Genomic DNA, 24877 nt, shown 5'->3' with positions numbered 1-24877 from the left:
TAGCCCAGTGTGCTAAACCATGGTCAATCTCTCACATTGCCCCCCTCCATTTAATCTTTCCTGATCGCTGTAACAATCATGTTACAAACGTCATCACTGTCAATGCAGGATAGAATTCGCAAAGAGACAAACCTTTCTGTTGGGTTCAGTTTGTTGTGTGCAAATTCTCCACTTCCAATATCCTGTAAAAGGAGTTTACAAAAGCCATCACTGTCAGTCCAGGATAGAAATTCTGATCAGGCAATCGTAGTGTCTCTGGAACATTTTTTCCTTTCTTGTTCCCCCAAAGCTGTAAATCCCCGTCCCACACACTCTCCATCCTCCCTGGACTGAAATCCAAACCCATCTCACCATCTGCACCATTTCCTTTTTTCCTCCCTCTTCTCTGCCTGGGTTCAGTTCTCCAGCTCCTGTCTGCAGACTGACAATAAAATCAATGGGTCTTATTGGGAGTTTGGGGCCTCCAGCGGGTGTTTTGTGAATCCTCCCGGCCCACCAGCCAGGGTTTCCTACCTTCCCACAGATCAGAGTCCTCAGTGATTTGAGTGCAAAAGTATAAGCCCCTTATTTATTATCCCTCCCCCATCCTGTGATGTGAACCACCCTCCAGTGTGTGAAGCAGGATGGTGCCCGTTAACCTGGGCCTGTTCCCGGGAGGGAGGGAGAAGCTCCGCAGCTGCAAACCAGGGAGCTGACAATGACGGTGAAGGGTTTGCTCCAGCTCACAATGCCCGGGGACTGATTGACGGCGGATTCAGACCAATAGGAAGCGGGGGCGGAGCTGGAAGACCGAACAAGAGCGACTGGTCCTCCAGCCAATCAGAGTGAATGGGAGGCGGAGCAAAGCCGGGGCTCTCCCTCCCTCCGCATGCGCCCGGCCACCCGGGCCTGTATCGGGGAAAAGCCCGAGCAGCTTTCGCCGGTTCAGCTGCTGTATCCGATCCTCGTATTTGGGGCCAACACGGAGTTTTTATGAAGTTTCCCGACCCATCCGCCGCCTCCATTCCTCCCTCATGACTCACCCGAGTACGATGTGACCGACTGAGGGTTTCCGCCCAACTGCTTGAATCCTGAGTTCTCAACAGTACTGCGCATGCTAGAACTCACGTGGGAGTCCGGGCTCAGCCCCGCCCCTCATTCACACCGATTGCTTGGAGAACCGCCAGGCACACCCCTCTCTTCCTATTGGTCCAGACCTGCCGTCAATCACTCCTTGTGCATCATGAGCTGGAGCATGCGCAGTGCCAATGCTGGACTCGGGTGGGTTCAATGAAACCCTGTGGAGGTTCCAAACCCCAATAAGAAGTTTCCAGGCCCGGCTTTGCATCGAGCGGGGGGACAGCTGCGGCCTGCTCCCGGTTACAGGCCTGAGTTAACCGCCGCCGTCTTTATAGAGGCTGCAAACCTGCAGGGGGCAAAACATCAGAGATAGAGTTTGTTCTGAAACCAATGGGATATTGTAAAACAGGAGGTCAGGGTTACAGTCAACAACAACAACTTCTATTTATATAACACCTTTAACATCATAAATCATCACAGTCAACTTCACAGGAACATTATAAAACAAAGTGAGACACCCAGACACATAAGGAGATATTAGGACAGGTGACCAAAAACCTGGTCAAAGAGGTGAGTTTTACAGAGTCTGAAAGGAGGTACGTTAGGTGGAGACGGGGAGGTTTACGGAGGGAATTCAGTGCTTGGGGCCGAGGGAACTTAAAACCATGGCGGAGTAATTAGAATCGGGGGGTGGACAAGAGTCCAGGATCAGAGCTGTGCAGATATCTCAGAGGGTTGTGGAGCTGGAGGAGATGACAGACACAGGGAGATATGAGGCCATGGAGGGATTTGAAAACAAGGGTGAGAATTGACTGGGAGCGAATGCAAGTCTCGGAGCTGCTTTTATAAAATTGTTGTTCTGAGAATGTTGGAATCAAATATATTTGATTCGATGTTCGAACTGTCCATTTATTAAATGTCCATTTATTAAAAACAAGGCAACATAGTCTAAAATGTTTCACCTTGTATAAGTTATGGAATGTGATTCACCCTAATCTTGAACGGCGTGAGAACAGGAGAACCTTCACTCCTGCCACCTCATTGCCATGGATCCAGCCCTTGTCCTTGGAGAAATGTAATGAAAAGTGTTTGTCTTATCAGACTTCTGTGTTACTTTAAAACTATGTCAATGAATTTGGAGAATATGTGTTTTTTAATGCTTAATTTTAAAACTGGGGCTTAATATTTACGCTTAAACAGCTATCTTTTACCTATATTAGGTATATTTGAAATACGTAGCTTCAACAGTTCGGCCCTTTGATAAATCGAAAGATCAAGTGAGATATATCAGAATAAGATAAAAGACATCATTAATGTGATAGGATAGGTAAAAGCGCAAAGAATAACTCATTCATATTGTCATTGCAGTTTTAAACAATAGAATGGACACTTAGCATTGCAACAAGCATTTCAACAATAATCATTAAAATTCTTAAAGAATCATTATTACAAAATAACAATTAATAAATTAATCAAATTTGATTCTACTGATTCAGTATTAATAAATTATACAATATGTTAATAATACAGTCAAATAATTGATTTATCAGTAACATTTCAACAATAGTATTTCATCTCAAATTCATCAATTGGGGGTGCAGTAGAGTTAGTGTGAATCATTCTGACAGTTGGTCCCCTGCGTTTAGCAAATAGTTCTTTGATACACTTAGCCCATTGGTATGTTATGTAAATGATGAATACAGCTACACAGGAGAATAGATTTTTGGATGTGAATCTGGTACATTTACAAAGCCAGTCAAATAACTGAAAATGAGTATTACGGTTAACATTTACAGATCTTAACATTGATATACTGATTTAAAATTGATATCATGATTACAAAATTCAGCAATAAACAATTAATAATAATAATTTCATGGATACAAATAAAATGATTATACAATAAGAAGTTGAACATATGATCTAGTAATAAATGGTAAAATGATGATCAAAATTGATTATGTAATTTATTAATAAATTATTAATAATAATTCACTAATAAATGAATAATAATGAAACTTTGTATTGGATGTGAATTGTCAAGTCTTTGACATCTTTTGGATTATACATAAAAGTTTGTTGAAAGGTTTAATTTTCTTGCAGAGACAAAAAGGGGCGTATAGGGTGGATAAATTGGAATGGTGCCATTCTCATCTCTGAACTTTTTATTATATTTGTCACTCAAATGGACTGGGAGTAAAAGTTGGATTGCTGCCAAATTCCCGTTATCAAGTCTCTTAGAACAATATGTTCTCTCTATGGATTTGCTTTAATCAGAGTTACTTTTCTGAAGTTTTAATTTCCAAGCTAATTCTAAACATTTATTTTAAAATATCAAACACAATAACTTATTGAATATATAACTGAACCAGTTTTGCGCTGTATCTTGGTTTTCTGTAGATGAACTAGTCGATTCTGTTAAAGGAAACACAGCTAACAAGATATGTTAATTTCTTAAAATTAATAAAGCAACATTCAGATTAATAACAGTTTTCTCAAGTTGACAGTTCTTGGCAACTTTTTAGCGATACGTGACTTGTCCCGTATCCCTGTAGCCAGGAGGCTGGCCTTCATCGTAGACCAGTCTGCAACCGTGAAATCTGAAACTCGCAAAATGGCCATCTTCAACACGAGAAAGAAATCTTCTGGAATTTTTTTTTCAAGTGAATGCAAGGCTTGGATTTATCGTTAACGGAGGAGAGGCAACGATTGACATGCCTTTGTTAGCAATTGAGGGTTTGGACTGAGGTTTGGGTAGGATCAAGTTTAAAGCTGCAAACAGTTCTGGTGGCTGTTTGGTGCTTAATTGGATCATGGCCAGCAGCATTTTGTGGTCGGTCTCAGAGTAAGATAACAGTTTGTTCTGGGGTAAAAGTGTCCTTGAGAGATAGTTCATTTGGCCAGACCCCCCTTGTGGAACCTCGATCAGTGTATTCATTGTTTTCATGTCAGTAGCAGCTTGCAATAATGTAAGATTTGATTTATTTATCACTGGTACACCTTAGCTCTTAGTTAACATCATTTTGAATTGTCCGGTTGGTGGCGCTGTTTACTTTGGAGAGTTCAGCTCATTTTTTAAAAACAGATTTGAAGTCTTTTGTGCTGTTAATTTGTCTGTCAGTAATTTGTTACGACATTTCATGGTGTCCATGTCAATTTCCAAAATACATTTTTCCTCAAGTAACTGGCAATTTTGACTTTTGATTTGCTCAGTTTCTGTTTGTAACTGTTGGTAGTTTGACTCTGATTCAACAACTTGATGTTGCAATTCTGCGATTTGAAAAGATAACTATTGAACCTTAAAGGTTTAATTTTCCAACAATGTTTTAATTTCATCATAATGCTCAAGTTTGGATTTTGCATCTCGTAATTCCTCAACAGCTGCAATTAGTTGATCTTTAGTGGACTGAAGCTCACAATCGAATTTTGTTTTTGCATTTGTCTCTTGATGTTTTTGGAGCTGTGCCATTACTGCAAAAGACCATTTCATACGTCTTCCACCGTTTAACCGTGTGGTCTTACCCCATGCCTTCTTGATATTATCAAGGGACCACTGTCCTTTGGGGCTATCATATTTTGATTCAATTTTTGTGGCAACTGCAGACAGTCCAAATTGTCTACAAATCAAAGATCAAAGATCATCAATAGAGACATCCGATACAGCGCGACCTCCCTTGCACGTTGTGGGAAGTAGTTCTCTTCCATTTGAAGGTTCTGAATCTATTTTAGGAGCCATGTCCACCATAAACTCAGCCTTACACCCAATATTTTGGTCGTCAACTCCTTTTGCATATCTGTGTACACTACCGTGACTATTTTTTCAGTCCCATTTTATTTTAGATTCAATGACCGGCACCTGATTGAATTAACAATCTATAAAAAGGTCCTTTCTAAGGGGTCGAAGCACTGCTTGATGCGGCTATAAGAATGGGTCAAAAATATATTTCTTACCCCATTCTAGCCGTTTTCTTCCTGGCTGGTGCCTCCCCTGTTTGCCGAACGACACCAAGTTGATGGATTTAACCATTCGGTTGTCAGCAGCACTTTGAGATTACTGGAACTCAGCAGAAATTTCAGTTAAAACTTCTCAGGTGCAAATAGGAATTGTTTATTTGTCTTCTATTGATTACAATTTGAAAGTAATTATGCAAGGCAACTCGTAGACAATTTGAAGCTTTCAAAGAATCACAGAAATTATCTTCTTGCTGAGGCAAACAGCTTGACAATAACTTTAAAAGTCAAAGTCTGAAAATGAAATATGAATACAGGAGGCAGTGAATAGTTCAGATCAAAGTATACATGATTCAAAAAGAGAGAAAAAAATCCAGCTAATCTTCAGCTTCAAACCAACACCACTCACAAATGGCCAAACAAAACTTTTCAGTTATACTGTTTCATATCTGTCTGAAGCCATCTAATCACACCCCAATATAATCCTAATTGGTTTGGGTTAGACTCAAACACATCTGATTTGACGGCAAGCCGTCCATCTTTAATATGCAACATTAGTTCTAATTGTTTCGTATCTGCATACTTGTGTATGTTAAAGAATGCAATATTGTCCAAAGATGTGCGGGTTAGGTGGATTGGTCATGCTAAATTGCCCGTAGTGTCCTAATAAAAAAGTAAGGTTAAGGGGGGGTTGTTGGGTTACGGGTATAGGGTGGATACGTGGGTTTGAGTCGGGTGATCATGGCTCGGCACAACATTGAGGGCTGAAGGGCCTGTTCTGTGCTGTACTGTTCTATGTTCTATTGTGCTTTATCAAGAACACAAAAACTGGTTGTCTGCTGGCTTAGCTATTATAACAATAAAGCCTTCATGTCTATGGCTGTTGCTACGGGTCCTGCTCTGTCCTTGGACACTGACTTGAAAAATGTATTCATTAAATCAGTTAAAGTGTCTGTTTTAATCTAGTAAAGTGAATTATGCTGGTTCTATGAAACAGTTATGTTTTGAGAGTGTTAAAATCCTTAATTTAAAATGGTAAAACTGGGGCTTAATATTTATCCTAAATAACTATCCTCTACCTATTAGGTGTGTCAGGTAACAGTTGACTTCTACAGGTGGCATAACCGAGTGAATCCCTTCCCACATATGGTGCAGGTGAATGGCCTCTCCGCAGTGTGAACACACTGGTGCGTAAGCAGGTGGCATGAACGAGTAAATCCCTTCCCACACTCTGAGCAGGTAAATGGCTTCTCTCCAGTGTGAATGTGCTGATTCAGTTCAACAGGATAACTGAATCCCTTCTCATAGTACTCACACTTCCAAGGTTTCCCCACGTGTCCTTGTGTCTCTCCAGGTTAGATGAATAGTTGAAATCTTGTCCACACAGAACGAGTGTATGGTTTCTCTGCAGTGTCAACGGTGCTGTTTCCTTCCGTGTTCACATTCCAATGTTGATGTTCAGATAGTGACAAATTGGGCAACTCTATCAGATCCCAATGATTTGGTTTCAGTTCCCTGAAGCTGATTTAAAACAGGGAAAAGGGAGTGAAGAGAACCCACAAAACCACAAAGGCAGGTTTCAAATTGAGCTGAATCAATCTGGTCATTTGTGGGGTTGTCAGTCGGAAATAGCAACCATGGAAGCTGCTGGATTGTTGTAAAATCACAACTGGTTCACTAATATCCTTCAGGGATTTGCACCTGTCACCCAGTCTGGGCCGACACAAGTCTCTGGCTTCTATGAGAGGACAGCGAGAGAGGGAGTAGGAGAGTGAACGGGGCAAAGGACAGGAATCTTGTGTATCTACAACTCAACCAGAAATTCCCAAACCCTTGGCCCCCACAAAGATTATTGTTTAAGTAGCAAAATTTTAAAATTCTCACCTTTTTAAAAATCTGTCTCTGGCTGTGACCTCCATATCTCTGACAATGCCTGTGATCCCACAACCCTCCCAGATCTCTGCACTCCTCTAATCCCGGCCATTTAAGTATTCCAGATTTTCATCGCTTCACCACTGGGACTGTTCTTTCCAATCCTCAGAACCCAATCTCTGGAATTTCCCCTAAATCTCTCCAACTCTGAGCCTCACTTTTATCCTGTACGATACTCCTTAAATCCAATCTCTTTAACCAAGTTTTTGAACATCTGTTCTAATATCACCTTATGTGGTGTTGCTCGTTCTGGGTGAGTGTGCTTAACACTCAATTTGGCTCTGTTTCATTCCTTAGCTCTGGAGTCGCCAGGTATCGTTAAGATACCGCCACAAGTTTCAAGTTCAAGTTCAGACCAATAACTTCATACACCAGTTAGTAAGTTCAAACAAGACACGTTTACTATAATAGTTATCTACTAATTATGCATATAAAACGACAAGACTAGGTTAATCCTACCACTAACAGGTCAATACTGGAATAAGGGAACTGCCGATCAGGGAACAACGGCCTCTAGCTTTGTCCTGGATCGCAGGCTTCCAATCGGTGTGGACTAAAAGGGTCAGGAGTGTCTACTCTCGTAGCGTGCGTTGTGTGACACTTAATTGGTGGTGGCTGCTGACCAAGCCTCCTCTTCTCAAGGTCTTCTGCTGCAACGGTGATCAAGGAGAGCGCTGGCTAAGAGGAGCTGGTCAAGATGAGGCTGGCTGAGCGAGCGAGCTGGGGTCGGGGTCTCTGTCTTATACCTCTCCCAGGGTCTTGCGCCCACCTGGGCGGACCCTCTATACACCCGCAATCGATTGGGTCTCTTCCCAATCGATTGATTTGAATTTCCCCAATAACGGGGCAGTCCCGCGATCACTGGGCAGTTCTTGGGGCTTATTGTTTTGGACTTTTCTTGGCGCTGAGAAGTCTGGCCTTCTATTCACTGTAGCGATTTGAGTTAACTTGTTTCCATTGTACCTGGGAATCACCCGGTATCGCCTCATTAGTATGCTAACTTGTTTTCTTTCACAGTGCTGCCTGGTTTCTGCAGCAGTCAGAATACACAAGTGCTTTTGCAAGCTGCTTGCTTTTGCAACATTGATCATAGAATTTACAGTGCAGAAGGAGGCCACTCGGCCCATCAAGTCTGCACCGGCTCCTGGAAAGACCACCCTACCCAAGGTTAACACCCCAACCCCATCCCCATAACCCAGTAACCCCACCCAACACTAAGGGCAATTTTGGACCAATCCACCTAACCTGCACATCTTTGGACTGTGGGAGGAAACCGGAGCACCCGGAGGAAACCCACGCACACACGGGGAGGATGTGCAGACTCCGCACAGACAGTGACCCAAGCTGGAATCGAACCTGGGACCTTGGAGCTGTGAAGCGATTGTGCTATCCACAATGCTACCATGCTGCTCACTTTCCCTGCATTTTCCCTGCATTCTTTGTAATCTTCCATTTTGTGTTGGGCAGTGGCCACCCCAGGTGGCTACAGTGGCTAATATAATCATAGCAAATAGGAGGAGGAGGCCATTTGGCCCTTCGAGCCTGCTCCGCCATTCATTACGCTCATGGCTAATCATCCAACTCCTTGGCCTAATCCCACTTTCCCCCATATCCTTTGATCCCTTCGCCCCTCGTGCTAGCCGCAGTGTCAAATGTTGGTTTGCAATGTTCAAAGCGTGATAAAAGGGGCGGCACGGCGGTGCAGTGGTTAGAACTGCTGCCTCATGCCGCCGAGGACACAGGTTCGATCCCGGCCCTGGGTCACTGTCCGTGTGAAGTTTGAACATTCTTCCTGTGTCTGCGTGGTTCTCACCCCTACAACACAAAAAGATGTGCAAGGTAGTGGATTGGTCACGTTAAATTGTCCCCTAATTTGAAAAAAGAATTGCGTACACTAAATTTATTTTTAAAAAGTGCAATAAAAATTAAACTTGCCATTGATCTGAACAATCTGATGCGCTAATAGCTACACTAACAATCAATTTAAGATAATCAGTCCAGCTCGTAACATGACTCATTGTATTTTGCTAAAAGCGACATGCTTTCATATGCAGGCACCAGTTCTCTGTAAACAAAAGGAATATGATCAAGCCTTGCAACTTTATTTGAATTACCCGAAAGCTCAAGGAACCTGTAGTTTCCTGTTGATTTCTCTAGTCATGTTTCAGCCAATGAGAGTGCACTTGCGAACCAATCAGCACTCTTGACTCCTGTTGTATTAATTACGATCATTTGAAATTTGGCATTTTTCGGCTTGTCCTGATGAGTACAAAATGAAAAGCTTCAGCAACATTTCTCTCTTTTCAACAATTGTAATTTCAGTGCTAATAAGTGACTTAAGTTCTTTTAAGTTCCTTGAGAATTAAATTTGATAGTGGAGGTGTCATTGTGAAGAATGTGTAATTCGGTAAGAATCAGCAAGGATTAATCACCACTTTCTAATTGGAGATGTGAATCAGCGGAATCTTAGAGACAGTGGGGCCAGTTTAGCTCAATTGGCTATACAGCTGGTCTATAATGCAGAGCAGGTCAGCAGTGTGGGTTATTCAGGAAGGTCCGCCTTCTCAACCTTGCCCTTGGCTGGAGGTGTCATGATCGTCAGGTTAAATCACAACCAGTCAGCCTGTGGTCATTTGGATGACTTTACCTTTTACCTGGAGACAGTGTATTGTAGAGTTTGCAGCAAAGGTCCATTTTGGATTGAAGGAAAAGTTCATAAGTTTATTATTAACAAGTTATTCTTGAAAGTTCTTGAATTAAAGCAAAAAAAATCACAGATGGTGCTTTTTAAAAGGAGCATTGCAGCCCTGACAATTAGTGACAGATCCAGAATATTAAACTCCAGCCAGTTGTAGGGATTGTTAATTTCAGCAGAAACAAACCAAATATTGTCAGATTATCAATCCTGGATGTGATTAACAACAGAATCCAAACCCTGCAGACAGTTGTGAACTCGCTGGTGTGTCAGCAGGTGGGATGACCGAGTGTATCCCTTCCCACACTCAGAGCAGGTGAACGGCCTTTCCCCGGTGTGAGTGCGCTTGTGTAAATGCAGGCTGCCAGACTGAGTAAATCCCTTCCCACACTCGGAGCAAGTGAATGGTCTCTCTCCAGTGTGAGTGCGTTGATGTGCAGTGAGGATTGATAACTGCCTGAAACTCTTTCCACAGTACGTACAAATGAATGGCTTCTCCTCTGTGTGAATTCGCTGGTGTGACTGGAGGCTGGATGAATTAGTGAATTCATTCCCACACATGGAGCAGGTGAATGGCCTCTCTCCAGTGTGAACCCGCTTGTGCGCACTGAGGTTGGATGAAGACCTGAACCTCTTTCCACAGGAAGTGCAGCTGAACGGCCTCTCCTCAGTGTGAATTCGCTGGTGTGACAGCAGGTTGGATGACAGAGTGAAGCCCTTCCCACACACAGAACAGATGAACGGCTTCACCCCTCTGTGAATTTGCTGGTGTGACCAAAGACCGGATGGACCAGCGAAATCCTTCCCACACAAGGAGCAGGTGAACGACTTCCCCTCAATGTGAACTCGCTGATGTGCATTGAGATTGGATGAACACGAGAACCTCTTTCCACAGGTAAAGCAGCTGTACGGCCTCTCCTCTGTGTGAATACGCTGGTGTAACAGCAGGTGGGATGAGGTTGTGAATCCCTTCCCACACTCGGAACAGATGAAGGGCTTCTTCCCAGTGTGACTCTGTCGATGGTATTCAAGCAGGTATGGATAATTGAATCCTTTACCACAATCATTGCATTTCCATGGTTTCTCCATTTTGTTAGCCCCAATGTGACTGCGTTGATGAGTTTTCAGTCGGGATGGATAATTAAATCCCTTCCCACAGTCCCCACATTTCCACGGTTTCTCCATAGTGCTGGTAGCCTTGGTGTCTCTCCAGTTTGTACAATCAGTTGATGCTTCATTTACACACAGAGCACATGTACAATTTCTCCCCACTGTGAATGGTGATATATTTTCAGGCAGTGTAACTGGTTAAAGCTCTTTCCACAGTCAATTCACTGGAACACCCTCACTCGGGTGTGTGTGTCTCGGGGCTTTTCCAGTCACACTGTTGTTTCCACAGTTAGTTCACTGGAACTCTCTCACTCGGGCGTGTGTTGTGTGGGTCTCGGGGCTTTTCCAGTCACACTGATGTTTGAAATTTTCATGCAAAGACAAGCAGACAAACATTTCTCCTTCCACTGTAAATGCCAACAGTATTTAGGTCCTGATGAATCAAGTGGCTGTGTCAGATCTCGATGTGAATTTCTGTAAAAGCAAAACTAACTCTGAACAGACAATTCAAGTTTCTCTGGAAGATTTTTCCTCTCTTGTTCCCCAAAGCTGTAAATCCCCGTCCCACACACTCTCCCTCCTCCCTGGGCTGAAATCCAAACCCATCTCACCATCTGCACCATTTCCAAGTCTCCACTCTCAGCGCAGCCAATGATGGTGAAGGGTTTGCGGACCCACAAAGTGTTTCCAAATCCTCCCACCCACCGCCTGACGCTGACTCCGCTTCTCCGGGACAAACAAGGGCCGAGGCATCAATCACACTGCGCATGCTCCAAGCTCATTGACACTGCGCCTGCGCACTAATGTGCAGCCCACAGCCGGACTGCGCATGCTCTGTCTCTCAATGCCCCCGGAAGTGATTGACGGCAGCTCCGGACCAATCGGGGGAGGGGGCGGGAGCGGCTGGTCCTCCAACCAAGCACAGTGAACGAGGGACGCAAACTAAAGCATGCGCACTGCAAGTAATGGCGATTAAGATGTCCTTCTCTGGCGAATCCACACACGCGAAGAGAGATTGTCGGTACGGAGGGTGAGAAGGATCGGACAGCTCGGCGGGAGATTTCTTAAACATGTTGTGTAAACCGAAAGGCAAAAAAGCGGACAAACCGGGTCAATTTTCCACAAACAGGGCCGCAGCGCCTCATATTCGTCCCGTGTTAACGGTCACCATCTTTATTGGGGACAACAAGCAGCAAGACGCATGCGCGATCGCCATCTTTTTTGGGGGCAATGTTTTGAATGACTGGGCGGAGCTTGTTACCCATTGTTCAGAATACAGACAGCCTGTCCATCAAACTGCATTACCCTTTGAGACCCAAGGTCTTATTTGTGAAGAAGAGGAGGAAAGAAAAATAAACAAATCCTGGCCTCCGGATCCCAGTACCTCACGGGACGCCCTGCCCCTTGTGTTTAAAGATCTGTTCAGTCACATGAATACCAGGGAAGACACTCAACCCTGAACAAAGAACAAACAGCAGGGACAGGTCCTTCGGCACTCCAAGCCTGTGCCGATCATGATGCCCTGGTTTACTCCCTTATCGTGGGCAGGATTCTTCCAACCCTGGGTTGGTCTGGAGAATCCCCACGACCGGGCCATGCCCCCTCGGCGCCATTGGTGCCGACGTGGTTGGCCGGCGCGGGCCGCTCTACGTGGCGGCCCGACGATTCTCAATTTTTATTCCTGGACTGACAGTGATGAATTTTGCTTTACAGGACGTTGGAAGAGCAGAATTTGAAGGTGCAAAAGTCAAACCAAATATCAGATCAAAATCTGACAGTCACTCCATTCATCAGAACCTAAATGTAAGTGTCTTTCTTGGATAGTCAAATCAAGAGACAATAAAGGAATGTGTGTGAACATCAGAAACATGAGACAAGACTAAGTCGGGTGATGTGAACGAGATAGAAACTCATTCAAGGCCGTGGCAGTGATATGTGGTCGGAAACCGAGCTGTGGTTTCGGAAGAGTCATCTTCCTCCACAGGTGCTGCCTGACCTGCTGAGTTTATCCAGCATTTTCTGTTTGTACTTCACATTTCCAGAGTTTTTTACTTTTATTTTAGTGAAATATTTTTCCATGGTTGTAAACAGTCTGGTTCAGCTCAGACTGTTGTCAGGGATAGGCATGGAGTCAATGCTTAGGGTATGGGACTTTTCGCAGGGACTGAAGACAATGATTTCAAACTTCTCATTATTTCATTGGGAGAAATTTCTGTTCATCCAGTACAGGATGTCAGATACAGTAAGAAGTCTTACAATACCAGGTTAAAGTCGAACAGGTTTGGAATCACTAGCTTTCAGAGCACTGCTCCTTCCTCAGGTGAATGAAGAGGTGGGTTCCAGAACCACATATATAGACAAAGTCAATGATGCAAGATGATACTTTGAATGCGAGTATTTGCTGGTAATTAAGTCTTTACAGGTCCAGATGGCGCAACTGGAGAGAGGGATAATCATAGATTAAAGAGGTGTGAATTGTCTCAAGCCAGGTCAGTTCGTAGAGTTTCTCAAACTCAGGCCAGATGGTGGGGGGGGGGGGGGGGGGGGGGGGTGTGTGAATGTAATGTGACATGAATCCAAGGTCCTGGTTGAGGCCGTACTCATGGGTACGGAACTTGGCTATCTTTGCTCTGAAAGTTAATGATTCGAAACAAACTTGTTGGACTTTACCCTGGTGCTGTAAGACTTCTTACTGCCCACCCCAGTCCAACACCTGTATCTTCACATCAGTGGCTGTCAGATAGATCAGGACAGTGTGTGTCTTGGACTGGAACTTGGAGGTGATGCATTTCACATACACCTGCGATCCTGATCCTTCTCAGTGGTGAAGGTTGAAGATCCGGGAGATTCTGTCAAAGTTCTAGCTGAGCTTTAGATGCATACAGTCAATCACCTTTACCCATTCTGCTCCCAGCTTTCTCTCTCCTCCAAAAGAGGCTGATGTCTAATCTACGCTCCGACCAGTTGACAGGTTCTCTTCCCTGAAGGACATGAGTGAACCAGTTGTGTTTTTATGACAATGCAGCAGTTTTCATGGTCACTTTCTCCCAGTGTCGGCCCCACAAATAACCAGATTCATTCAGCTCAATTTCACAACCTGCCTTTGTGTTTTTGTGGGTTCTCTCTCACTCCCTATTTTCTGTTTTTAAACAGTTACACAGGATATGAGAATGCAATGATTTCAGTGGGAAAACTGAAACCATTCATCACATCAGGATCAGACAGACGCCCAATTGATCGTAACGTGAATGAGACTGGAAATTGAAGATGGAAGGAAAAAACACCGTTCACATTGTGGAGAAATCGTGGAAATGTGGAGACTGTGGGAAGGGATTCATTTACCCGTCTGCACTGGAAACTCATCGACGCATTCACACCGGAGAGGCCGTTCATCTGCTCCGAGTGTGGAAAAGGATTCACTGATTCATCCACCCTGCTGACACACCAGCAAATTCACACTGACAAGACATCATTTAAATGTCCAGACTGTGGGAAGTGCTTCAAAAGTTCCAGGAATCTGATGCTGCATCAACGTATTCACACTGACGAGAGACCATTCAGATGCTCTCATTGTGGAACTGGGTTCAGGCGATCATCACAACTGACAGTACACCGGCGAATTCACACTGGGGAGAGGCCGTTAACCTGCTCCAAGTGTGGGAAGGGATTCACTCAGTCATCTGATCTGCTGAGACACCAGCAAGTTCACACTGGGGAGAAACCATTTAAATCCCAGTCTGCAGAAAGTGTTTTAAAAGTTCTGAGGATCTAATGTACCATCAGCGCGTTCACACTGACGAGAGACCGTTCAGCTGCTCTCACTGTGCGACTAGATTCAGGCAATCGTTTGAGCTCACCGCACACCAGCGAATTCACACAGGAGAGAGGCCCTTCACCTGCTCCGATTGTGGGAAGAGATTCACTCAGTCATCCAACCTACTGAGACACCACCGAGTTCACAAGTAACTACAGTGATTGAATTTTGTTGTTAATCACATCTAGGACTGAACCATGTTCATTGGGGTCTGTTTCTGCTGATGTTGTTAAACCCCAGCCCAGTTAACAGCCAAGTTACTATTCTAGATAAATGTTAAATAAATCAACTTTGTGTTAAGTACACAGCGTTGCGGCTTTTTAATATCTCTAACTCGCATTAATTCCTTTTTGAAGGGCTCTTGTTCTTCCCTGTCTCCCATTCTCACTTCCAACAACAAGTGTGAGGAACTCATGGAGCTACAGAGACAATCCGATCAGCTGCCTCTGCTGCTTCCCTCCCTTCCATGAGCCCACCAGGGTCAGACTTTTGTTTCTGAGCTCTGAACTCACACCTTTCTCCAGTTTCTCTGCCATCCTCTGTCGTGCCCTCTCAGTGCTCTTGTCCATGAGTTCCACCTTCTGCTGTATTGACCCTATTCTCAGGATTACTGATCACCCAACTTCCCCGTGTTAGCTGATAATGTCAACAGGTCTCTCTCTCTTTTGGTACTGTCCCTCTCACCTTTAAATCCACCATCATTATCCACCTTAAAAAGGATCTATTCTCGGCCCCTCCTATTTCCCATCTACACGCTGCCACTAGGTGACATCATCCAAAAGTACCGTGTTAGTTTTCACATGTACAATGACAACACCCATTTCCACCTCACCCCCATTCCTCCACTGTTACTAAATGATCAAACTGCTTTTCCCATATCCAGTACTGGATGAGCAGAAATTTGGATTAAAAATTGGGAAGGCCAAAGTCATTGTCTTCAGTTACCAGTATAAATTCAGTTCCCTAACTACCGTGTCCATCCGTATGAAGTAATACTGGAATAGATTTCCCTCTGTTTGTCAAGCCAGGAATCTTTATTTTTAAGCAAGACAGAGAGACACACACACAGCTATTCTTGTAATATGGAATACATTTCTGATGATTTTATTAGGTTATTAGTCAGTGATTTCTGACAGATCTTCCCACCTTGAAGAGGGATTATCCTTATTAACGTCTCACAATCTGATTTCTGTTTCACCCAGCTCTTTCTAAACTACAAGCTTTTTTTCCTAATTTCTTGTTACATTCCATAGATAACATCTAAAGTTCCTGAAATGATCAGAAACAGCAACACATACCCTTGAGCTGCAACCTAGACTACTTGTAAAAACAATTCTAGCAAAATGTGATCATTATTGACTCCCCACCTGCACTCCATCTCTCACAATTCTAGATTATTGGCATCGGAAACACATCCAGTTCAAACAAATATTCAGGCACAAATTTCAAAGATTCTCCAGCCCCCTGTTCACCTGCATCCACCTTGTGAATATTTTCTAAATCCAGATTCTATATCCCTCTTCACTTTAATTTCACTCCCTCTGATAGATTCCAGTGAGTTTAATTCTGTCCTGATTGTTTTACAGTCAGATTCTCTGTGCAAGACATGTCAATGTCTTGATAATTTAAAATGCTCTCTCATTCTATGTTAAGCACTTCATGTTGTTCTGTAGTGGAATAGCTGAACATGTCGGGGACTGTTCTCCCGTGCAGGGTCACCATGTGTTTCCACATGTAACATCACATCTGCACACACACATCTGTATCCCAAAAGGATGTTCCATGTACCATCTGATACAGCTCACTCATGGATTTTCAAATGATGTTTAAAAGATGAAGGTCTCTTAAAAGATGAAGGAGCCACTCTGTAATGTTCTAATGCTTTCAGGTAGTGACCAGACTGTCAGATTCCATTACTGTTAAGTGCATAAGCCAGGCTACAAACATCTCCAAGTGAAAACTATTGCTCACTTGTCTCATCTACACTTTCCTAACTTCCACTAGAATGTACGTAGAAATACAGTTTGTCTGTTCCGTTGAATTAGACCCACAGAATTATTCCAATTCCCAATCGCTGGTGTGATTTTATTTTCTTAGATTAAAAATGGGGCTTCCAGGGCGGCACTGCGGTGCAGTGCTTAGCACTGCTGCCTCATGCCGCCGAGGACCCGAGTTCGATCGCAGCCCCGGTTCACTGTCCGTGTGGAGTTTGCACATTTTCCCCATGTCTGCATAGATCTTACCCCCACAACCCAAAGCTGTGCAGGGTAGGTGGATTGGACACGCTGAATTGCCCCTTAATTGGAAAAACATAATTGGGTACTCTAAATTTATTAAGAAAAAAGAAAATGGTGCTTCCCATTCTATCTGTTTCAGGACAGTGCGGAAACTTTACTGTCCAATTAAACACTCACATCATCCGGTATTTTTAGATCAGAGACAGAGGTACAGATCGGTTTGGGGGTAACTCTCATCTCCCGTTTTCAGGCACTTTGTCTTGAACGATAACAAATGGGATGAAGCCAAATCTTTAAAAAACCTTTAAACTTTAGTTTAAATTCTCACAGCGATGCTTGACTGTAAAAGGGTGAAGCAAACATTCACAAATGGACACAATAGTGTCAACTTTACATAACTTTATTTCCAGATTAAAGATGAACAAGACACCATTTTGATCTTTGTTTTTCCAATTATTTTGATATTTTTTCTCAGTCTTGCCAAGATGTTTTGTTTTCTTTCTTCAGGTGACTTTCCCGATCGCTGTATTATATCTCAGGAAAAATCAAACGAAAAAAATTAGCTTTCGTGGGTAAACAAATGCGTCAACTTTCTTGGACCAAAAAGAGTTAAAGAGAGTGGAGCTTCCCACAGCTTGTGAGCTCCGAAACATAACTTCAAGGCTGACAAATCTTCAGAAATTGAAACATTTTGGTGCCTTTTCCAATTGTCCCAGTAAATTGTGATTCACACTGAAAGGTTTATTTTCATTCAGTTATTAAAACATTTCACTTTCTCAGCATTGATACTATAGATCAAATCCCAATTGTTCACTTCTCTTGTAGCTGGTGTGTGGAGAAGATCATGTTCACTGTAGATCGGTCAGCACAGAAACCACACTGTGCTTCTGGATAAACTCAGTCTGCAAGTAGATGAATCTTCAAACATGACCTTAGTGAAGGTCTTCCCAGTGATGCTAAAGAGTGAGATGTCCCTGTAGTTGCTGCAATTTCCTCTGTCACTGCTGTTTTTGTAGATTGTGATATTTGTGTCAACGTTTCCTGTGTAATGGATCCTACCTGCCAAGAGGAGGAGATTATGCAGGTGTGGCAGTCGATGGAACTCTCCGTGTTTGAGCAGTTCAGCTGGAATTCAATCGTTTCTGGGTGCCTTTCTGCTTGCTCAGCAACGAATGGCTTTTTCCAGCACAAGTGATGGCATTTTGTGCAACTCAACCATGACAGGAAGCTGCAGGAGAGTCAAACAGAGACTGGGAATTGTCCGTCTCACAGGGGTACAGCTCACAGCCGTGTTCAACGCAGCGGGACATCTGTTTAGATCTGTCAGTGAGAACTTCAGCATCTGCTGATTTCAGTTGGCCACATTGTTGAAGGAAGAACCAAGTGTCCTCTTAATCACATCAAATCCAGTAGTTTTCAGAGGCAATTCACATTCTGTGATGTCGGCTGATCCAGTGATTATTTCACACATTCTCCCCGTCTTTTACACAACTGTCTTGGCTTTCACATGATGCAGTGTTCTCAGTGTTGGGTTTATGTTGTTCATCAGGTCGGCTTTGCTTTTTGCTTCAATGACAGATGACATCTCTGCTGAGTGGCTCTCAAAACAGTCTTTGTTGTGGGTTCCACCGTTACCAAATGTTGCTGCTGCTGTGTCAGAAATGATTCAACTCAGCGACTTCCAAACTCCATCAATATCAATGTTGATTGTTGAATCTTGTGTCTGTGAAATAATTCACTGTTTTGTTTCAGATTCCTTGATAATTTATGTGGACGTCAGCAAGAATTGTCAGCAAGGATTAATCAGCACTTTCTAATCGGAGATGTGGAAAATTGGAACAAGGTGTAATTTCAATGGAGGAGGTGGGCAAATTCTGCCCATCAAAACCCCCCAATATGCCAATTAAAATTCACCACTGGGGTGACCATTGAAAATTAACTCTCTCCTGAATGTGGGAGAGACAGAATGTGTGAGAAACAGCTCCTCCAATCAGATTCAGTCTCTCCCAATCTGGCTGCTCCTCCTGTTCAGGCCTGGATGTGATTTACAGGAAAGTCCACTCATTGCAGTTACTTGTGAACTCGCTGGTGTCTCAGCAGAGTGGATGACCGACCAAACCTCTTCCCACACACAGAACAGGTGAATGGCTTCTCCCCAGTGTGAACTTGCTGATGTCTCTGGAGGGTACATGTCTGATTGAATCTCTTCCCACACACAGCGCATGAGAACGGCTTCTCCCCAGTGTGAGTGCGCTGGTGTACAGTGAGGTCAGATGATTGCTTGAACCCACTCCCACAGCGAGAGCATCTGAACGGTTTCTCGTCAGTGTGAACACGTTGATGGGACATCAGCTCCCCAGAACTTTTATAGCCTTTCCCACAGTCTGAGCATTTAAAAGGTCTCTCGTCAGAGTGAACTCGCTGGTGTCTCAGCAGGTGGGCTGAAATGGTGAATCCCTTCCCACACTCGGAGCAGATGAATGGTCTCTCCCCAGCACGCATTCGCTGGTGTGTCAGCAGGTTGGATGACTGAGTGAATCCCTTCCCACATTCTGAACAGGTAAATGGCCTCTCCCCAGTGTGAACCCGCTGGTGTATCAGCAAGTGGGACGAGGTAGTGAATCCCTTCCCGCACTTGGGGCAGATGAACGGTCGCTCCCCAGTGTGAATTCGCCGATGAATTTCCAGCCTAACTGGATAGTCAAAACCCTTCCCGCAATCCTCACATTTCCACAGTTTCTCCTCAGTGTGACGTTGTTTGTTGTTCGACTGGTCGGATCGGCTGAAGTGTCGTCCAAACACATAACATGTGGACAGTTTCTCCTCACTGTGATCGGTGCTTTTTCCTTCCATGTTCAAAATCCGATCATATTCAGGTTATGGTAAATTATCTCTGTCAGATCCTGATGTGATGTTTGGTTTCAGTTTCCCGACAGAAAGTCCTCCCCTTCCAATACCCTGTGAAATTGAGTTAAAACAGAAAAAAGGGAGTGAGAACTCACAAAAACACAAAGACAGCTGATGAAATTGTGTTGAACCAGGTCATTGGTGGGGTCGAGGCAGTGGCCAGTGAGACAGATTTTTTACATATCTACAATTGACCAGAACCTCCCAAACTCTCCCCTCCACCACCTCAATGGTATATGTGAACATCTTCACCACCAAATTCCTCTCCAAGTCACACACCATCCTGACTTGTCTGACATTCAGGCTGAAAGAGCAGAAACTTCCTCCAGTTAAACATGTAGAATGAGGCCATTGTCTTCAACCCTCACTGCAAACTCCATTCCCTACCCACTGACTCCATCCCTCTTCAACCTCCACGACAATCTACATTCCCGATACACGGACTCCATCCCGCTCCCTGGGAACTGTCTCAGGCTGAACCCTGGCTCACACCCAACACAAAATATTTCACCCCAAGCTGAGTTTTCAACTATATACCCACAAGACTATTTTCACCTCAGTAACATTGGCCGACTCCACTTAACGCGATAGGACAGAACCTAACCGTGTATGTTTTGGTGAAAAAAGTGCCTTATTGCATTTCTTATGTTCAAACTGGATTTTTTGGGTGAACAGCAACCAATAAGATGGCCAACCCTCTGCCTATGAGTCAGCAGAATAAAAATATTCACTTCTCCGATTTGGAAATGTCTCACTTATAAGGTGCATCTGAAGAGCTTCCATCAGACCATCCATGAACTGCACTGTCCAACATCAGAGGGAGCTACCAGAGGCCATTTGACAAACTGCTGCTAACAGAGTCTGAGAGTGTCTTCCCAAACCCTGAACAGACAGCACCTCTTTCTGCCTATAATGTCAGAGACAATATCAGCCTGGAACGGAAAGGCAACTGCCAGACACTTGTGATGAATGAAGCAGATGTTTATACACATAGAGCTGGAATCTCCACCACTCACAGCGGGATCCCTGATGCAGTGGAGAATCGGAAAATCGGTATTGGCGTTGGGCGCCGATCCAAGCGTGATGCTCTGACAGCCACCCTGCTGATGGCGGGATTGGGCCTCATGCCTGCGCGCTAACAAGAGGACGTAAATAATACAAATGGGCCTTAATGACCGATTAGAGTCAATGGCTGACAGTCAGCAAGAAGTTGGAGTCTTTTAAACATGACCCTATGAAGATCTTCCCAGTGATGTTAAGGACTGAGATGTCTTTACAGTTGTTGTAATCTCCTCCGTCACTGCTGGTTGTATATATTGTGATGATGTTTGCATCACGCATATGGAATGGTTCCTGTCACCTACCAGAGATGAAGGAAGTCATGAAGGTGTGGCAGTCGATGGGACTTTCCGTGGTTGAGTAGTTCAGTTGGAATTCCATCCTTGCCGGGCACCTTTCTGCTTTCTCAGCAATCAATGGCCCTATTCGTCTCAAATGATGAGGGTTCCTTGTCCAACTCACTGTGACAGGAAGCTGCAGGAGAGTCAAACAGAGACTGGGAGATGTCCGTCTCACAGGGGTACAGCTCAGTCATGTTCAACCCAGCGGGACATCTGGTTACTTCTGTCGGTGAGATCTTCACCACCTGCCAATTTCAGCCGGGCAACTTTGGTGATGGTCGGATGAAGCGCCCTCTTGATCTCATCACACAGAGATTTCCATTGTCACAGGCAGTCTGGAATCACTGACACCAGCTGATCCAATGTTTATTTACAGAGTATGTCCCTGATTTTTACACATCTGTCTTGTCTACTTTCACATGATGCAATTTAATTCCCTAATGGACAGAAGTCAGCAGGAATTGTCAGCAAGGATTAATCTGCACTTTCTAATTGAAGTTGACAACCAGTGGAGCATTTGCTGACACTGATTTGCATCAGAGATCAATTTAGGGTTGAAGTACAAATTGATCATTTTACTGTAAAGGTGTTCCGATTGAGAGTTTTTGAACTGAGAAAGATCACAGGTGGGGCTTTTAAAAAGGGGCATTGCAGCCCCGAAAATCAGTGACATCTCCAGAATATTGAACTGCAGCCAGTTATAGGAACTGTCAGCATCAGCAGAATCAAACCAGATATTGTCAGACGATCAATCCTGGATGTGATTAGCAGCAGCAAAACAGCAGATTCCAGTCCCTGCAGTCACTTGTGAACTCGCTGGTGTCTCAGCAGGTGTCATGACTGAGTGAATCCCACTCCACACAAGGAGCAGGTGAACCATCTCCCCCCCCCCCCCCCGGTGTGATCCCACTGATGTGTCAGCAGTTGGGATGACCAAGGGAATCCCTTCCCACACACGGAGCAGGTGAACAGCTTCTCCCCAGTGTGAGTGCGTTGGTGCTCACTGAGATCAGCTGACTGACTGAAACCCTCTCCACAGGTGATGCACCTGAATGGATCCTCATTTGTGTGCATTTGATGATGTGTCTGAAGGGTGAATATCTGAGTGAATCCCTCCCCACACACAAAGCAAATGAATGGTTTCTGACCCGTGTGAATTCGCTGGTGTTCAGTGAGCTTGGATAAGGACTTGAATTTCTCTTCACAGGTTGTGCAGCTGAATGGCGTCTTCTCAGTGTGAACTCGCTGGTGTAACCGAAGGGCAGATAACTGAGTGAATCTCCTCTCACACACAGAACAGATGAAAGGCCTTTCCCCAGTGTGAACACGTCGATGGATTTCCAGCCGGGATGAAGAATTGAATCCTTTATCGCATTCCTCACATTTCCACGGTTTCTCCTGGGGCAGCAGGGTAGCATGGTGGTTAGCATAAATGCTTCACAGCTCCAGGGTCCCAGGTTCGATTCCCGGCTGGGTCACTGTCTGTGTGGAGTCTGCACGTCCTCCCCCTGTGTGCGTGGGTTTCCTCCGGGTGCTCCGGTTTCCTCCCACAGTCCAAAAGATGTGCGGGTTAGGTGGATTGGCCATGATAAATTGCCCGTAGTGTCCTACAAAAAAATAGTAAGGTTAAGGGGGGGTTGTTGGGTTACGGGTATAGGGTGGATACGTGGGTTTGAGTAGGGTGATCATGGCTCGGTACAACATTGAGGGCCGAAGGGCCTGTTCTGTGCTGTACTGTTCTATGTTCTATGTTCTCCATGTTGCCAGTTTCCTTGAATTTCTCCAGTTTGGACAATCAATTGAAGCTTTGTCCACACACATAGAACACAATCTGGTTTAGCTCACTCAGCTAAATCGCTGGCTTTTAAAGCAGGCCAGCAGCACGGTTCAATTCCCGTACCAGCCTCCCTGGACAGGTGCCAGAATGTGGCGACTAGGGGCTTTTCACAGTAACTTCATTGAAGCTTACTCGTGACAATAAGCTATTTTCATTTCATTTCATTTCAATCAAGCTTTTTTCCCTCTTAGAATTGTGTAATGTTTTTTACAGGCTGTTTGACTGGTTGAAGCTCTTTGTACAGTCAGTGTACTGGAACCTCTCACTCCAGTGTGTGTCTTGATGGTTTTCCAGTGACAGATGTTTTAACTGGTGTCGTACAGACAGAACACACAAACATTTCTCCTTCCAAATTCAATTACTGATGATATTCAGGCCGAGGTGAGCCAGTGACTGTCAGATAATGCTGTGATGCTCAGTTTGAGCTTTCTGTTGATAAATCCACATGCGCTGGAAAAGGAGTTTACAAAACTGTAAATAGAGGAGAGAAGTTCTGAATGTAAAATTCTATTTTCCATTAAACATATTTTCCTCATTTGTACCTGCAAAGCAGTAAATCCTAATCCCATGCACTCTATTGCCTCCTGGGGCTGGATGCAAATCCCACAGTGACTAACAGTCCCGTATTTTGTAGGAATATACTTGTGTTCACTGTCCCAGGCTGCTTGCTGCTTGGATGTTGTCTGTCACATAAATTGGGCTTTTCTCAATGCACAGAACCATGTTCCTTACTGTTTTTGTGTTCCAACAGCTCTGGCAGAGACTTACCCCAGGCGGCCTGGTCCCAGCTCTGGCAGAGACTTACCCCAGGCGGCCTGGTCCCAGCTCTGGCAGACTACCAGGCAGCTCTGGCAGAGACTTACCCCAGGCGGCCTGGTCCCAGCTCTGGCAGAACGCCAGCCTTTCAGTGCAGGCTGTGCCTTAATTTTCACCATGAGAGTTGGTCAGCCCGGCAAACCCTGCACACCACCTTCACAATTCTTTTCCTTACAGTTTACCCCCTCCCTCCCCTCTGGCTGGGTTGAGTTCTCAAGCTCCTCTGTGCAAAGTGAGATTAAAATCAATTCATCAATAATTGTACCTCCTGGTCATTGATGTGAACCACCCTCCAGTGTGTGAAGCAGGATGGTGCCCGTTAACCTGGGCCTGTTCCCGGGAGGGAGGGAGAGGCTCCGCAGCTGCAAACCAGGGAGCTGACAATGATGGTGAAGGGTTTGCGGACCCACAAAGTGTTTCCAAATCCTCCCACCCACCGCCTGACGCTGACTCCGCTTCTCCGGGACAAAGGCCTCTCTCCCCGAGACCAACACTGGAAAACTCCAGCTTCCTCAGCACCTGCGCAGTGGTATCCAACTACAGCAGCGGCACTGCGCATGCCCGGCATCACAATGCCCTGCTGATTGACGGCAGCTCCAGACCAATAGCAAGGGGGGGGCGGGGCCGGAGGAACTGAGAGGGAGCGGCTTGCCCTCCAACCAATCAGAGTGAATGAGGGGCGGGGCTGAGCCCGGATCTCCCTCATTGGCTGAAACTCTGCATCATTTTGAAAGCTGATTTCTCTCAAACCTTAGGAGAAAAGTGGACCTTTCTGTTTGTGGCTTTAAACAGATGAAACCCTGTGGGTGTGGAGCAAACATTTCAACATTTGATACTGAAATCAGGGAACTCACCGATAGGAGCTTCCAAACCCAGGCCTCCACCGCCTGGAAGGACAAGGGCAGCAGACTCTTAAGGACAGCCAGGGGAATGATTTCGGGATAATAAATGCAAGATACTGCAGATGCTGGAAATCTAATAAAATCTGAAATTACCATCGCAGACTCAAAATGTTCATTATTTTTCTCTCCACAGATACTGCCAGACCCGCTGAGTTAACGCCACAAATCAGCTGTTTTTATTGTAATGGTACCTGACTTTGAATCCTACCACGGCTGA

General features: G+C 44.7%; 1 protein-coding gene and 2 long non-coding RNA genes across 7 annotated transcripts; 1 reads left to right on the top strand and 2 right to left on the bottom strand.

Annotated features, from left to right (window-relative positions):
* Nucleotides 1-1350: 1350 nt before the first annotated feature.
* On the bottom strand, nt 1351-10858 carry LOC119959359 (oocyte zinc finger protein XlCOF26-like). Of its 4 annotated transcripts, none has more exons than XM_038787648.1 (4): nt 9057-10858; nt 6326-6531; nt 5011-5113; nt 1351-1405 (listed from the first exon to the last, which is right to left on the bottom strand). In XM_038787648.1, the coding sequence occupies exon 1, from the start codon at nt 10820-10822 to the stop codon at nt 9842-9844; it is 981 nt and encodes a 326-aa protein (XP_038643576.1). In that variant the 5' UTR covers nt 10823-10858; the 3' UTR covers nt 1351-1405; nt 5011-5113; nt 6326-6531; nt 9057-9841. The 4 variants fall into 4 exon arrangements, with proteins under 4 accessions (XP_038643576.1, XP_038643574.1, XP_038643575.1 ...); XM_038787647.1 differs by lacking the exon at nt 1351-1405 and adding an exon at nt 2583-3492; XM_038787646.1 differs by lacking the exon at nt 1351-1405 and having other exon boundaries at nt 2578-5113.
* On the top strand, nt 10552-14021 carry LOC119959360. 2 transcript variants are annotated; one of them, XR_005459171.1, is made up of 3 exons: nt 10552-10672; nt 12461-12550; nt 13901-14021. It is a non-coding gene; the product is annotated as an uncharacterized LOC119959360 (long non-coding RNA). The 2 variants fall into 2 exon arrangements; XR_005459170.1 differs by lacking the exon at nt 10552-10672 and adding an exon at nt 11235-11777.
* A 5624-nt stretch (nt 14022-19645) lies between these two features.
* On the bottom strand, nt 19646-24080 carry LOC119959361. Its single transcript, XR_005459172.1, has 2 exons — nt 24024-24080; nt 19646-19756 (listed from the first exon to the last, which is right to left on the bottom strand). It is a non-coding gene; the product is annotated as an uncharacterized LOC119959361 (long non-coding RNA).
* Nucleotides 24081-24877: the final 797 nt, after the last annotated feature.

Source organism: Scyliorhinus canicula, unplaced genomic scaffold, assembly GCF_902713615.1.
Source record: "Scyliorhinus canicula unplaced genomic scaffold, sScyCan1.1, whole genome shotgun sequence".
Classification (NCBI taxonomy): domain Eukaryota; kingdom Metazoa; phylum Chordata; class Chondrichthyes; order Carcharhiniformes; family Scyliorhinidae; genus Scyliorhinus; species Scyliorhinus canicula.
This window is presented reverse-complemented; position numbering and strand designations above follow the sequence as displayed.

Coding starts and splice junctions, on each gene's coding strand:
- LOC119959359 (XM_038787648.1), bottom strand. CDS start 10,822: ATGGAGAAACCGTGGAAATGTGGGGACTGTGGGAAGGGATTTAATTAT.